The following is a 14,618-nucleotide window of genomic DNA, read 5'->3' as shown; positions in this document are numbered from 1 at the left end:
CATGGACCTTTTTCTTGGAGAGGCTATATTTTAGTTTTACTTCCAACACTCAAGAGGCTGATGAGCAAATTTCAAAAAGATATGATTTGATGCAAATTAAAAGAATGGTTACATGGAAGCTCTAAACCATCAAAAATATAACTAAACAAAACTTTTTCGGGATGGGCATCTTTGGGTCTTCTTCTGTCCCTCGCCGGCCAGACCCCACTCCCTCCCCAATCACATCCTGGGCCCAGGCTAATTATTGAAGGTTCCAGAAGATACTCAACAGTCACTCACTCATATTGGCTGGTGTAGATAAACTTCATAAGGATCAGCTCCTGCATGTGCTCATGGAAAATATCCTCCAGGGTTCGACCCCACTCCTCTGCTAGCCAAGTCCGGAATTCCTGTTAGCCAAACATAATTGTGTCAAAAGAAATTAAATGTTTTCAAAGAGACCATTATACAAACCTTGCTGTGAGTGTACAGAACGTTATTCCCACCCTGACTGTTTGTGGCTTTGGATCTGAACTCAGGAGCTGCTGCTGGCCACTGACTCCATCAGAAACCTTACTGGGAGACTAGGAGCAGCCGCTACAAAAACTGGAAATACAATAGTAAATGCTGGATGTCCAGCATACCTTAATCAACAGGGAAAGAGAAAGGACAGGTGAATGCATTGGTGACAGTCACGACAGAAACCACTAGAATTGGATTGGGTCCAAGTTTAAGTATACGTTGTAAATAACTACAGCCCCAGCACAGATCTCTGTGGCACCTCACTAACTATAGGTAGCCAACCTGAAAATATTCCTGCTTTCTTAACGCTGTCTTCTTTTAAGTTAACCAAACCTCTAGTCAAACCAATATACTACCTTCAACACCACAAATTACGAAGTAAACTTACATGCAATAATTTATCAAAGGCCTTTTGGAAATTGCCTTAAATCTGTGCCCCTAGTAACTGATCCCTCTGCTAGGGAGAACACTGTATCCAACTCCCTCATTGTTTTGTATGCCTTGATTAAGTCAACCCTCAGCGTCCTCTATTCTAAGGAAAAACACACCCTAGCCTATCCAATCTTTCCTCAGCTGCAACTTTCAAGCCCTTAGCACATTTACACAAATCTCCTCTGCTCGGTCTCTAAAGCAATTATGTCCTCCCTGTCATATGCTGACCAGAATTGTACAAAAAATTCCCAGTTGTGGCCCAACCCGTGTGTTATATTGTTCCAGCATTACGTCTCCACTCATATAGTCAAGACTTTAACCAAATGAATGAAAACATCCCACATGCCTTCTTTAACACTTATCTACCTGTCCTTCCATCTTCATGGACCTGGGAAGGTGTCTCAATTCCTACACTTCTGTTAATTGTATATTCCTTTATTTTGTTTACACTCCTCAAATGAACAGCCTTGATTTCCCCAAATTGATTTCAATTTGCCTTCTTCCCGCCCATTCAACCAAACCACTGGCATCATCCTGAAGTAGTATGATTGGTTCTGATTCAGGGCTACAGTAGCACATTAACATAACCAATGTACAAATTAGCCTGAGGTGCAGAGCGATGCATCAGAGGCATACGTTCAAAGAGATCACTTCAGCCAGGATAATTTTAATTTAATTAATCAAATAAATTGGTATCCAACAGCTAGTGTCATTAGTGGGGTCTATGAAATCATCTTTTGTGACACAATATTCCACCTTGTTCTCTAATAAGCTAAGGGACAGATCCAGACCCCAAAGCAGTCAGGTTGTCATTTAGGTACCCCTGCCATACTGCAGCATCAAAATACTGCAAAGTCAAAAATGAATCAAAAACAGGAAAGACCAAATGCTATCACCAGGAATCATTACAACAAACTCAATCAACTCTGCCAAGTCCTCCTCACCTGGGCACTTGTGCCAAATCAGTCTCAGATTCAAAGTCAAACAGTGACTTCACATCAAGAAAATCACTGCTTTAAGTCAGTGTCCCAAATTCCTCCATCATATGTCCACTAACAGGACAGACTCACCAGAAGTGGCAATACTTTGGTACACTGTTGGGAGGGAATGTCTTTTAACATTAATTCTGGACAAAATTAAATCTCATAGCAGAACAAAAGTAGGCAAGGAACTTCCTACAGGTCTCTTCTCAAGATCCCCAACATCACAGATGCCAACCTTCAACTATTTTGATTCAGTCTACATGATACTGAGGAACAGCTGAAGGCACTGGGCATTGCAAAGGTGGTGGGGTTCTGACAACATTCTGGAAATAGTACAAAGATATGTGCTCTAGAATTAGCCTTGTTCCTAGCCAACAATGGCATCTACCCAACAATGTGAAAAATTGCCCAGCATTGTCCTGCAAGTAAGAAGCATGATAAATATGACCCAACCAATTACAGCTACATCCTCCTGCTAATTATCATTAGTGAAATGATAGAAAGGTTTGTTGTCAGTACTATCACTGCAAAGGAATATCCTGCTCATCGATTCTTAGCTTGGGATACTGACAAGGTCACCTAGCACCTGATCTCATTCCAGGCTTGCTAGAATGACAGGTTACTAGAGGAGGGATGTAGTTGCATTGGAACAGTTCACAGGGAGTTTCACTGGATTGATTCCAGAGAGGCCTTATGAAAAGATTGAGCAGTTTAGGCCTAGACTCTGTGGAGTTTAGAAGAATGACAGGAAATCTAGTTGAGGGATGTAAGATACTAAAAGGCAACTAACAAAATAGACAGAGAAAGGATGTTTCCTCACGTGGGGCAATCTATAACAAGAAGTTTTAGTTTTAGGATAAGGGGCAGCAGAAAGAAAACAAAGACAAAGAGAAATTACTCCTCTCGTGACACTGTCAATCTGTGGAATTAAATACCCTACAGCATGGTGGATGCCAGGACACTGAGTAAATGCAAGGAAGAGGTAGATTTTAATTAGTAATGGATTGTAGGGTTATTGAAAGCAGGCAGGAAAGTCAAGTTGAGATAAGATTAGCCATGATCTTATTAAATAGTAGAGCGGGCTCAAGGGGCCAAGTTATCTTCTCCTGCTCCTTATGTTCTCATGCCATTCAGCAAGGGCAATGTCATTGCGTGTCAAGGGGATATGGCTAGATTCTCTTACTGGTGACGGTTATTGCCTGACACTTGTGTGATGAATACTACTTGCCACTTGTCAGACAAGCTGGATATTGTCCAGGTATTGCTGTTATCAGACATAGTCTACTTTAGTATCCAAAGAGTCACAAATGGTGCTGACACTGCTAAAAACATTTGTGTCTGACCGGTATTGCAGGGAAGGTTACTGATGAAACCTGAAGATGAGTGGGCTTAGGACATCACCCTGAGAAGCTCTGCAGGGATGTCCTGCAGCTAAGATAATTAATTCCCAACATGTAAAGAAATTTGATTGAGAAGGGGGGTGGGAACCTGAGCTGTATACCGGAGGTGAGAGTTGATGCAGGTGAGAGGCAATAGCAAGAGGTAGACCAGCTAGTGGGAAGGAACCAAGGGATCAGTTAAAGTGTGTTTGCTTTAATGCAAGGAGTAACAGGAATAAAAGTGATGAACTTAGAGCATGGATCAGTACCTGGTGCTATGATGTTGTGGCCATAACACAGACATGGGTTTCTCATGGGCAGGAATGGTTGCTGGATCTTCCAGGGTTTAGAACATTTAAAAAGAATAGGGAGGGGGGAGAAAGAGGAGGGGGTGTAGCACTACTAATCAGAGAGGGTATCACAGCTACAGAAGCTTGCATTGTCGAGGAAGATCTGCCTACTGAGTCAGTGTGGGTGGAACTTGGGAACAGCAAGGGAGTAGTCACCTCGTTAGGGGTTCAAGAAAGCATAGGTCGACGGATTTTGGAAAAGTGTGGACGCAGTAGGGTTGTTGTAATGGGTGACTTTAACTTTCCTAATATTGATTGGAACCTCCTTCGAGCAGAAGATTTGAATGGAGCTGTTTTTGTAAGTTGTGTTCAGGAGGGTTTCCTAACGCAGTACGTTGACAGGCCGACGAGGGGAGAGGCCATTCTAGACTTGGTGCTCGGAAACGAGCCGGGGCAGGTATCAGATCTTGTGGTGGGAGAGCATTTTGGTGATAGTGACCATAACTGCCTCACATTCTACATAGCTATGGAGGAGGAGAGGATTAGGCAAAATGGGAGGATATTTAATTGGGTAAGAGGAAACTATGATGCGATTAGACATGAGTTAGGAAGCATGGACTGGGAGCAATTGTTCCATGGTAAGGGAACTATAGACATGTGGAGACTGTTTAAGGAACAGTTGTTGCGAGTGATGAGTAAATATGTCCCTCTGAGACAGGCAAGAAGGGGTAAGATAAAGGAACCTTGGATGACGAGAGCGGTGGAGCTTCTTGTGAAAAGGAAGAAGGTAGCTTACATAAGGTGGAGGAAGCTAGGGTCAAGTTCAGCTAGAGAGGATTACTCGCAGGCAAGGAAGGAGCTCAAAAAAGGTCTGAGGAGAGCCAGGAGGGGGCACGAGAAAGGCTTGGCAGAAGGAATCAGGGAAAACACAAAGGCATTTTACACTTACGTGAGGAATAAGAGAATGATCAAAGAAAGAGTAGGGCCGATCAGGGATAGCATAGGGAACTTGTGTGTGGAGTCTGAGGAGGTACGGGAAGTCCTAAATGAGTTTTTTGCTTCTGTCTTTACGAAAGAAACGAACTTTGTAGTGAATGAAACCTTTGAAGAGCAGGTGTGCATGCTGGAATGGATAGAGATAGAGGAAGCTGATGTGCTGAAAATTTTGTCAAACATTAAGACTGACAAGTCGCCAGGCCCGGACCAGATTTGTCCTCGGCTGCTTTGGGAAGCGAGAAATGCAATTGCTTCGCCACTTGCGAAGATCTTTGCATCCTCGCTCTCCACTGGAGTCGTACCTGAGGACTGGAGAGAGGCAAATGTAATTCCTCTCTTCAAGAAAGGAAATAGGGAAATCCCCGGCATTTACAGACCAGTAAGTCTCACGTCTGTCGTCTGCAAGGTGTTAGAAAGGATTCTGAGGGATAGGATTTATGACCATCTGGAAGAGCATGGCTTGATCAAATACAGTCAACACGGCTTTGTGAGGGGTAGGTCATGCCTCACAAACCTTATCGAGTTTTTTGCGGATGTGACTAGAAAAATTGATCAGGGTCGAGCTGTGGATGTGGTGTATATGGACTTCAGTAAGGCATTTGATAAGGTTCCCCATGGTAGGCTCATTCAGAAGGTCAGGAGGAATGGGATACAGGGGAACTTAGCTGCTTGGATACAGAATTGGCTGGCCAACAGAAGACAGCGAGTGGTAGTAGAAGGAAAATATTCTGCCTGGAAGTCAGTGGTGAGTGGCGTTCCACAGGGCTCTGTCCTTGGGCCTCTACTGTTTGTAATTTTTATTAATGACTTGGATGAGGGGATTGAAGGATGGGTCAGCAAGTTTGCAGACGACACAAAGGTCGGAGGTGTCGTTGACAGTATAGAGGGCTGTTGTAGGCCGCAGCGGGACTTTGACAGGATGCAGAGATGGGCTGAGAGGTGGCAGATGGAGTTCAACCTGGATAAATGCGAGGTGATGCATTTTGGAAGGTCGAATTTGAAAGCTGAGTACAGTATTAAGGATAGGATTCTTGGCAGTGTGGAGGAACAGAGGGATCTTGGTGTGCAGATACATAGATCCCTTAAAATGGCCACCCAAGTGGACAGGGTTGTTAAGAAAGCATATGGTGTTTTGGCTTTCATTAACAGGGGGATTGAGTTTAAGAGTCGTGAGATCTTGTTGCAGCTCTATAAAACTTTGGTTAGACCGCACTTGGAATACTGCGTCCAGTTCTGGTCGCCCTATTATTGGAAAGATGTGGATGCTTTGGAGAGGGTTCAGAGGAGGTTTACCAGGATGCTGCCTGGACTGGAGGGCTTATCTTATGAAGAGAGGTTGACTGAGCTTGGTCTCTTTTCATTGGAAAAAAGGAGGAGGAGAGGGGACCTAATTGAGGTATACAAGATAATGAGAGGCATAAATAGAGTTGATAGCCAGAGACTATTTCCCAGGGCAGAAATGGCTAGCACGAGGGGTCATAGTTTTAAGCTGGTTGGAAGAAAGTATAGAGGGGATGTCAGAGGCGGGTTCTTTACACAGAGAGTGGTGAGAGCATGGAATGCATTGCCAGCAGCAGTTGTGGAAGCAGGGTCATTGGGGTCATTTAAGAGACTGCTGGACATGCATATGGTCACAGAAATTTGAGGGTGCATACATGAGGATCAATGGTCGGCACAACATTGTGGGCTGAAGGGCCTGTTCTGTGCCGTACTGTTCTATGTTCTATATGTTCTAGAAGTCCAATCAGCAGAAAGTTCCTCCCCTTTCCCCTGATTCCCATCCACTCTACATTTATGTATAAGAACAGTTGATATCTATTCTTTTATGAAAGTACTTTGCTGGCTGTGAAGCACTTTAGGATGTCTTGACATTGTTTTTATTCCTGAAAGGCGTTCAAATCAAGTATGCATAGGAAATGCAGGGTTACAGGAATCGGGTAGAGGGATCGGTCTGGATGGGATGCTCTTTGGAGAATCAGTGTGGGCCTAATGACCTGCTTCCACTGTGTAGGGATCCTATGATCCCAAGGTCACAGTTCAAATATCAGGGCAGAAAGTTGGCTAAAAAAAACTTAAAAACAAGAGTGCAGGGTCAAGGCATTTGTATCCGTGCAATGTAAAACAAACATTCAAAAACATGACTGATATAGCTTTACTGTCAGTAGCACCAAGAATGATGTATCCTAAGGTTGGACATCAATGATAATTTACAACTCCCCAGAACACACAGCAACTGAGCATCATTTCAAAGCAGGTTCATCAACAGAATGCCAGCTTACTCCTTGAGAAACGTTTTGTCCTGTCAGTGACCTGGATCCGCAGGCTGCCAGACCCTCACCTTGACTTACCTCCTGTCTCCCTCCTGCCATCCGGTGGAAATCAGTCTGATTACACTTGGTTGAAAACTCATCCTTCTTTACAATCTGCAAAGAAAAAAAAACTCTTAACTGCAGAAATAGCAAGAACTGCAGATGCCGGAATCTGAGACAACAAAGTGTGGAGCTGAATGATCACAGCAGACCAGGCAGCATCAGAGGAGCAGGAAAGTTGACATTTCAGGTAGGGACCTGTCTTTAGAAATGGGGAGGTGGAAGGGAACTCAGAAATAAAGAGACAGAGGAGGGCTGGGGCTGGGGAAGGTAGGTGGGATGGTGATAGGTGAGTGCAGGTAGGCAATGGTGGGTACTGGTTAGTGAGGTGGGAGTGACGGATAGGTGGGAGAGAAGATGGACATTTGGTGGCAGGCCAGGGAGGTGGAGATAAAAGGGAGGGTTGGATATGGGATGAGGCCAGATGAATTCCAGCTTTAAAATCTCCCCACCCCGGTCTCATCTGATGAAGGGTCACCAGACCTGAAACGTTAATTCTGTTTTCTCCTTCACAGATGCTGCCAGACCTGCTGAGCTTTTCCGCAAACTTTGTTTTTGTTCCTCCCTCTCATCCTGCCTCCTTGACCTGACACAACCTGTCCATCTCCTCTCCCACCTATCTGTCACTCCCACCTCACTGACCAATCCCCACCACTCCCTACATGCACTCACCTATCACCATCCCACCTACCTTCTCCAGCCCCACCCCTCCACTATTTATTTCTGACCTCCCTTACCCCTCCCCATTTCTGAAGAAGGGTCCCGACCGGAAACGTCAACTTGCCTGCTCCTCTGATGCTGCCCGCCCTACTGTGTTCTTCCAGTTCCATGCTGTTATCTCTTAACTGCAGAACCCTGTACCTATCAAAGAACGCAACGAGCTTTCACAACGATCCAGTTCAAAGTTTAAGACCATGATGTAGGAGTAGAATTAAACCATTCAGCCAATCAAATCTGTTCCACCATTTGAATATGGCTGATGCGTATCAACCCTATTCTCCAGCCTTCTCCAGTAACCCCTGATCCCCTTACTAATCCAGAACCTAACTCCATCTTAAATTTACTCAATAACTTGGCATCCACAGGCCTCTGTTTCACAGATTCACCATCATCTGGCTGAAGGAATCCCTCATCTCAATTCTAGAGAATTGCCCCTTCACTCTGAGGCTGAGCCCTTGGGTTCTAGTTTCGCCTACTAGTGGAAAAGTCTTCTCCATGTCCACTCTATCCAGGCCTCTCAGCATTCTGTAAGTTTCAATCAGATTCCACCTCATCCTTCTAAACTCTGAGTACAAACCAGAGTCTTCAACTGTTCCACATATGACAAGAGCTTAGCATAGGATCATTCTTGTAAACCTCCTCCTGACTCCCTCCAATGCCAGCACATCTTTCATTAGATACAGGGCCCAAAACTGCTTAGAATATTCCAAATGTGTTTTGACCAAAGCCTAGTATAGTTTCAGTAATATATCTTTGCTCTTGTATTCTAGTCCTCTTGAAATGAATACTAACATTGCATTTGCCTTCCTAACTGCTAACTGAACCCGCATTTTAAGCTGAAGAGAATGTGAACTATGACTCCCGAGTCTCTTTGCACTTTAGGCTTCTTAAGTTTTTCTGCATTTGGAAAATAGTCTGTGCCTCTATTCGTCCTACCAAAATGCATAGCCTCACACTTTCCCACATTGTATTCCATCTGCCACTTCTTTGCTCAGTCTCCTAACCTATCCAAGTCCTTCTGCAGCCTCCTTACTTCAGCACTACCTACCTGTCCCTCTATCTATCTTTCTGTCTCCCATGTTGAATCCATAGTAGTAAAGGACACCATTAGTGGGTCAGTAAAATTGCAAATAGCTGCCAAAAGAGAACTGAAAAGGAATCAGTTTCAAGATTTGCACAGGCTATGTCCCTTCATGTTTCCTTTCAGTGTGTGGCCTGTTTGCCCTGTAGTCCTTCTAGGATGATTCCAAAATAAAGCTCCTCACCTCAACAGATATTCTGCCCTGCATCCCAATAGGACGTCACCATTTACTGAAACACACCAAAAATGTGACTGCATGCTGCACACAGCAATTTGTGTACCCAGAACATGGGGTGGCGACATGATTTTGACTCAGACCAGGATGCGGGGACTTCAGGGAAGACAGAAGTCAGTACATTGGGCAAGATGGGGACAAGGATCCCAGGGATGTCAGCAATTTACAATTTGTATCGATGACTTAGACGAAGGACTGATTGAACGATTGCCAAATCTATGGAGGACACAAAAATAGCCACAGGACTAACTAGTGAAAAAGACAGAATCTGCAAACATAAGTCAGGTTAAGTGAGTGAGCAAATCTTGGTAGATGGTCTCTAAACATAGTAAATCGTGAACTTATCCATCTCGGCAGAAAGTATGAAAAAGTAGTTTCTGATTAATTGGACAAAGATTGCAGCTCTGAGATCCTGGAGGATCTGGGTGTCCTGCCACACAAAACACAAAAGACTAGTGAGTGGGTACAGCAAGTGATTAGGAAGGCAAATTAAATGTGATCTATTGAAAGAGAAATGGAATATTGAAGTTGGGAAATTTAAGTGTGTATAAAAGTGTTGTAAGACCACATCTAGAAAAGTGGTTTCACTTTCCTTCCAGAGTAATGGATAGAAATGCATTAGAAGCAGGGCACAGAAAGCTCATTTGATGCTTCCTTGGGATGATGGAGTTACCTTGTAAGGAAGGTTTGAACAGATTGGACCTGCATCCATTGGAATTTAGAATCTCACAAGGTGATTTTCTTGAAGATCTCAAGTACACTTGAAAGGGACTAGAACTATGTGACAGCTTTAAAATAAGGGATTCCCCTATTTAAGATGAAGTCAAAAATCACATGACACCAGGTTACAGACTAACAGGTTTATTAGGAGATTTCCACTTTCCCAAAATAAATTGGTATTGTCATAGTGTGAAGAGTTTAGAGGAGGCAGATTTCTTGAAATTTATCTGGGGAGCTTTTTTGTACCTATGCATAGAATGCCCAACAAGTGGTGGTGCAGTGCTGGATCCGGTTCTGGGGAAAGAAGCCAGATGAGTGTTCAATGTGGGAGCAGGGAATGTTTTAGCAGTAGCGACCACTTCATGGTATGGTTTAAACTTTTGCAGTATAAGGAAAGAGATGGCCGGCAAAAGGTGGTTTTGGATTGGGGGAAGGCAGATTTTATTTGAAGATATCAACCTGTTGGATTGTAACCTTTTGTCACATGATTTTTGACCTTGTCCACCCCTGTCCACCTCCACATCATATCTCCCATTTAAGACAGCAATGATGAGAATGCTTCTTCCCCATAGGTTCATCAGTGTGTGGAATTTTCTTGAAGGCAGGTAGGTCGTTGAATATTTTTAAGACAGATCAGTTCCTGATTGAAAAGGGAACCAAGGATAAACAGAGAAATAAAGGTGTCATTGCAATCAGATCAACCACAATCTTACTGGATAAAAAACTGGCTGGGCAACAGGAGACAGAGGGTAGTAGTAGAAGGGAGTTTCTCAAATTGGAGACCTGTAACCAGTGGTGTTCCACAGGGATCTGTGCTGGGACCACTGTTGTTTGTGGTATATGTAAATGATCTGGAGGAAGGTGTAGGTGGTCTGATCAGCAAGTTTGAAGATGACACTAAGATTGGTGGAGTAGCTGATAGTGAAGGGGACTGTCAGAGATTACAGCAGAATATAGATAGACTGGAGAGTTGGGCAGATACATGGCAGATGGAGTTCAATCCAGGCAAATGCGAGGTGATGCATTTTGGAAGATCAAATTCAAGGGCGAACTATACAATAAATGGAAAAGTCCTAGGGAAAATTGATGAACAGAAAGATCTGGGTGTTCAGGTCCATTGTTCCCTGAAGGTGACAACGCAGGTCAATAGGGTTGTCAAGGCGGCATATGGCATGCTTTCCTTCATTGGGCGGGGTATTGAGTACAAGAGTTGGCAGGCCATGTTGCAGTTGACTTTGGTTTGACCACGTTTGGAGTACTGTGTGCAGTTCTGGTCGCCACATTACCAAAAGGATGTGGATGCTTTGGAGAGGGTGCAGAGGAGGTTCACCAGGATGTTGCCTGGTATGGAGGGTGCTAGCTATGAAGAGAGGTTGAATAGCTTAGGATTATTTTCATTAGAAAGACTGAGATTGAGGGGGGACCTGATTGAGGTCTACAAAATCATGAGGGGTATAGACAGTGTGGATAGCAAAAAGCTTTTTCCCCCCGCAGAGTGGGGGACTCAATTACTAGGGGTCATGAGTTCAAAGTGAGAGGAGGAAAGTTTAAGGAGATATGCGTGGAAAATTCTTTACACAGAGGGTGGTGGCCGCCTGGAACGCATTGCCAGCGGAGGTGGTAGACGCAGACACATCAGCGTCTTTTAAGATATATTTGGACAGCTACATGGATGGGCAGGGAGCAAATGGACACAGACCATTAGAAAATAGATGACAGGTTAGACAGAGGATCTTGATCGGCGCAGGCTTGGAGGGCCGAAGGGCCTGTTCCTGTGCTGTAGGTTTCTTGGTTTCTTTGTTTAAATGGCAAAACAGACTCAAAGAATTTAATACAAGAGATGGGGATTTGTGACTGGCAGAGAAGCTTGTTCACATAGCTTCAGAAGACATCTTTGAAAGGGGCGATCATTGCTGTTTTTTTGGGGATAAACTTATTTCTACGGAGGACAAATAATCAAAAGAAAAAGCATTTCCTCGTACCTGAATATCACCCTTGTGAGGCCCCTTGTGACCATACATGCATTCCACTTCTGCCTTATTCTTATCACACAGGTAAATTTGGAACAAAGGCTTGCAACGCATGGCATCATTGACTCGAGGATCATGAGGGGGCAGGTACATCCAGCCAATAATAAACAACCCGTCTACCTATGAGTCAACACAGACACCAGTGAACGTTGCATCACATCACCATGGAGAGGAACTCAAGACACTCACTGCACATGCTCAATTGTACAGTAACTCTCACAATCCAAAGCGAGATCTCAAGCAACAGAACATATCACAACAATAACTCATTTATACATGGCAAACAACTCCAAAGTTTCAGCAAACCATTAACAAATCTTGGCATGCAACCATACAACAGGATGTTACAGCAGATAACTAAATGTTTGGTCAAAGGGCCAGGTTTTGAAAGAATATCTTAAAGGAAGTAAGGAAAGCAAAGTGATGGAGAAGTTAGGGACTTCCAGATATTAAGGCCTTAAGCAACTGAAGACACAATCACTAACAGTGATGTAATTAAGAACATGGATACTAAACACCAGGAGTGAAGAACCATAGAGATCAGATGGTTGTGGTGAAAGAGGTGGTAAGAGAGAGATTGGGAGGACTGAGGCCCAGGGAGCACTTGAAAACAGGGAACAGAACCTTTGTGATTGAGGCATTGCTGGACCAGGAGCCAATACAAGTCTGCAAATGTGGAAGTGATGTGTGAATTAGGAGAATTTAAATTAATCTGGCAGGGGGAGGGTACACAGTATTGATTAAACAGTCACATCATGCCACAACAAACTGAGCAAGTCACAATAAGTTCTGCTATGTTGAGCATCAAGAGAGTAAGGCTGGATGGTCTTTACTTTAATGCTAGGACTGTAATTCGTAAGACTGATGAGTTAAGATATTGTCATCACAGAAACATGGTTGAGGAGAGGGCTGGACTGGCAACTCAAAATTCCGAGGGACAGAATTTTTAGGCGGGATAGAGGAGGCTGTTAAAAAGGGTGGTGGAGCACTATTGATTCAAGAGTCAACTGCTGCAATAAGGAGAGATGATACCTTGGAAGGGTCATTAAACAAGGCTTTGTGGGTAGAACTTAGGAATGTTAAGAGGGCAGCTAGTTTACTGGGGGTATATTATTGGCCCCCAAACAGTCAGCAAGAAGTAAAGAAGCAAATGTGTAGACAGTTCAGAAGTGTGATATAGTAATTGGGTTATTTATTAGGGAATTTCAATTTTCCCAACATAAATCAGGGCAGTCATAGCGTGGAGGGTTTAGAGGAGGCGAATTTCTTGAAATGAATCTGGGGAGTATTTTGTACCTACACATAGAAGGCCCAGCAAGGGGTGATGCACACTTTTCGACCCAGAAAAGCATGAAGTCATTTTGGAAGGTTAAATTTGAATGCAGAATACAGGGTTAATGGCAGGATTCTCAGCAGTGTGGAGGAACAGCGGGATCTTGGGGTCCACATCCTTAGATCCCTCAAAGTTGCTACCCAAGTTGATTGGGTTGTAAAGAAGGCGTATGATGTGCTGGCTTTCATGGCAGGGGAATTGAGTTTAAGAGCCGTGAAGTCATGCTGCAGCTCTATAAAAGTCTGGTTAGGCCACACTTGGAATACTGTATTCAGTTTTGGTCACTCATTATAGGAAAGATGTGGAAGCTTTAAAGAGGGTGCAGAGGAGATTTACCAGGATGCTGCCTGGACTGGAAGGCAGGCAGGATAGATGAGGAAAGGTTGAAGGAGCTAGGGCTTTTTTCATTGGAGTGAAGAAGGGTGAGAGATGACTTGATAGAAGTTTACAAGATAATGAGAGGCATAGATAGCGTGGATAGTCAGGGACTTTTTCCCTGGGTAGAAATGACTATTATGAGGGGGCAAAATTTTAAGGTAATTGGAAGAAGGTGCAGGGGAGATGTCAGAGGTAGGTTCTTCACACTGAGAGTGGTTGTTGTGTGAAATGCGCTGCCAAAAGTGGTAGTGGAGTCAGATACTTTAGAGACTTTTAAGCGACTCTTGGATAGGCGCATGGAGGATAGTAATATGCAGGGTACACAGAGTAGATTGATCTTAGTAGGATAATAGGTTGGCACTACATTGTGGGCCAAAGGGCCTGTACTGTGCTGTACTGTTCTGTGTTCAGTGCTGGATCTGTTTCTGGGGAAAGAAGCCAGATGGGTGTTCAATGTGGCAGTAGTGAATGTTTTAGCAGTAGTGACCACAACACTGTATGGTTTAAATGTTTACTCTTCAAGGAAAAAGATGGCCTGCAAAAGATGGTTTTGGATTTGAGGAAGGCAGATTTTATTATAAAAATAAATCAGGATCTGGCCACAGTAGACTGGGAACAATTCCTTGCAGGTAGGTCTGCAGTGGAGTAAAGGAGGGCATTCATAAAAGAGCTAGGGTAGAGAACAGGTCCAACATATAGCCTTTAGAGGGAGATGTAGGAACAATAAGCTCATCGAACCCTGGCTACCCAGGACAATTCAGGACTGGATAAGGAAGAAGAAAACAGCATTTAGGAAATTCAAAGGGAGCAATTCAGCTGTGGCCCTAGAGGGTTATAGGAAGTGGAAGAGGGAACTTAGAACAATCAGAAGAGCAAAAAGGGGCATGAGAAAAGATTTGCAAACAGGATTACGGAGAATCCCAACATATTTTACAAATACAAGAATGGGAAGAGGCTAACCAGGGAAAAAAGTAGGGCCTTTAGGGACTAAAGGGACAATCTTTGTTTGAAGCCGCAGGGTATCGGAAGGGAGTTGAATGATTAATTCTCCTCAGTCTTCACTCTGGGAAAGGAGAACCTAGGTACTGTACAGAATTCAGGAAAAGGGATTGTGACCAACTCGCACAGTTTGACAAAGGAAATAGGAAGGTATTGGAGCCTCCATCAGGCT

At 43.9% G+C, this 14,618-nt stretch overlaps 1 protein-coding gene across 4 annotated transcripts in view; it reads right to left on the bottom strand.

Annotated features, from left to right (window-relative positions):
- Window positions 1-14,618, bottom strand: part of fbxo31 (F-box protein 31) — a 52,234-nt gene that overhangs the window by 18,105 nt on the left and 19,511 nt on the right. For 3 of the 4 annotated variants that reach the window (XM_059651817.1, XM_059651818.1, XM_059651821.1), the window contains 3 exons: window positions 11,689-11,856; window positions 6,930-7,004; window positions 280-389 (listed from right to left, as the gene is read on the bottom strand). In XM_059651817.1, coding sequence (XP_059507800.1) covers window positions 280-389; window positions 6,930-7,004; window positions 11,689-11,856 — 353 coding nt within the window. The remainder of the gene's footprint in view (window positions 1-279; window positions 390-6,929; window positions 7,005-11,688; window positions 11,857-14,618) is intronic. The other variant, XM_059651819.1, reaches the window with a different exon arrangement.

This window comes from Stegostoma tigrinum, chromosome 16 (assembly GCF_030684315.1).
Source record: "Stegostoma tigrinum isolate sSteTig4 chromosome 16, sSteTig4.hap1, whole genome shotgun sequence".
In the NCBI taxonomy this organism is placed as follows: Eukaryota; Metazoa; Chordata; class Chondrichthyes; order Orectolobiformes; family Stegostomatidae; genus Stegostoma; species Stegostoma tigrinum.
The sequence above is the reverse complement of the archived record's forward strand: the minus strand, read 5'-3'. Positions and strand labels throughout refer to the sequence as shown.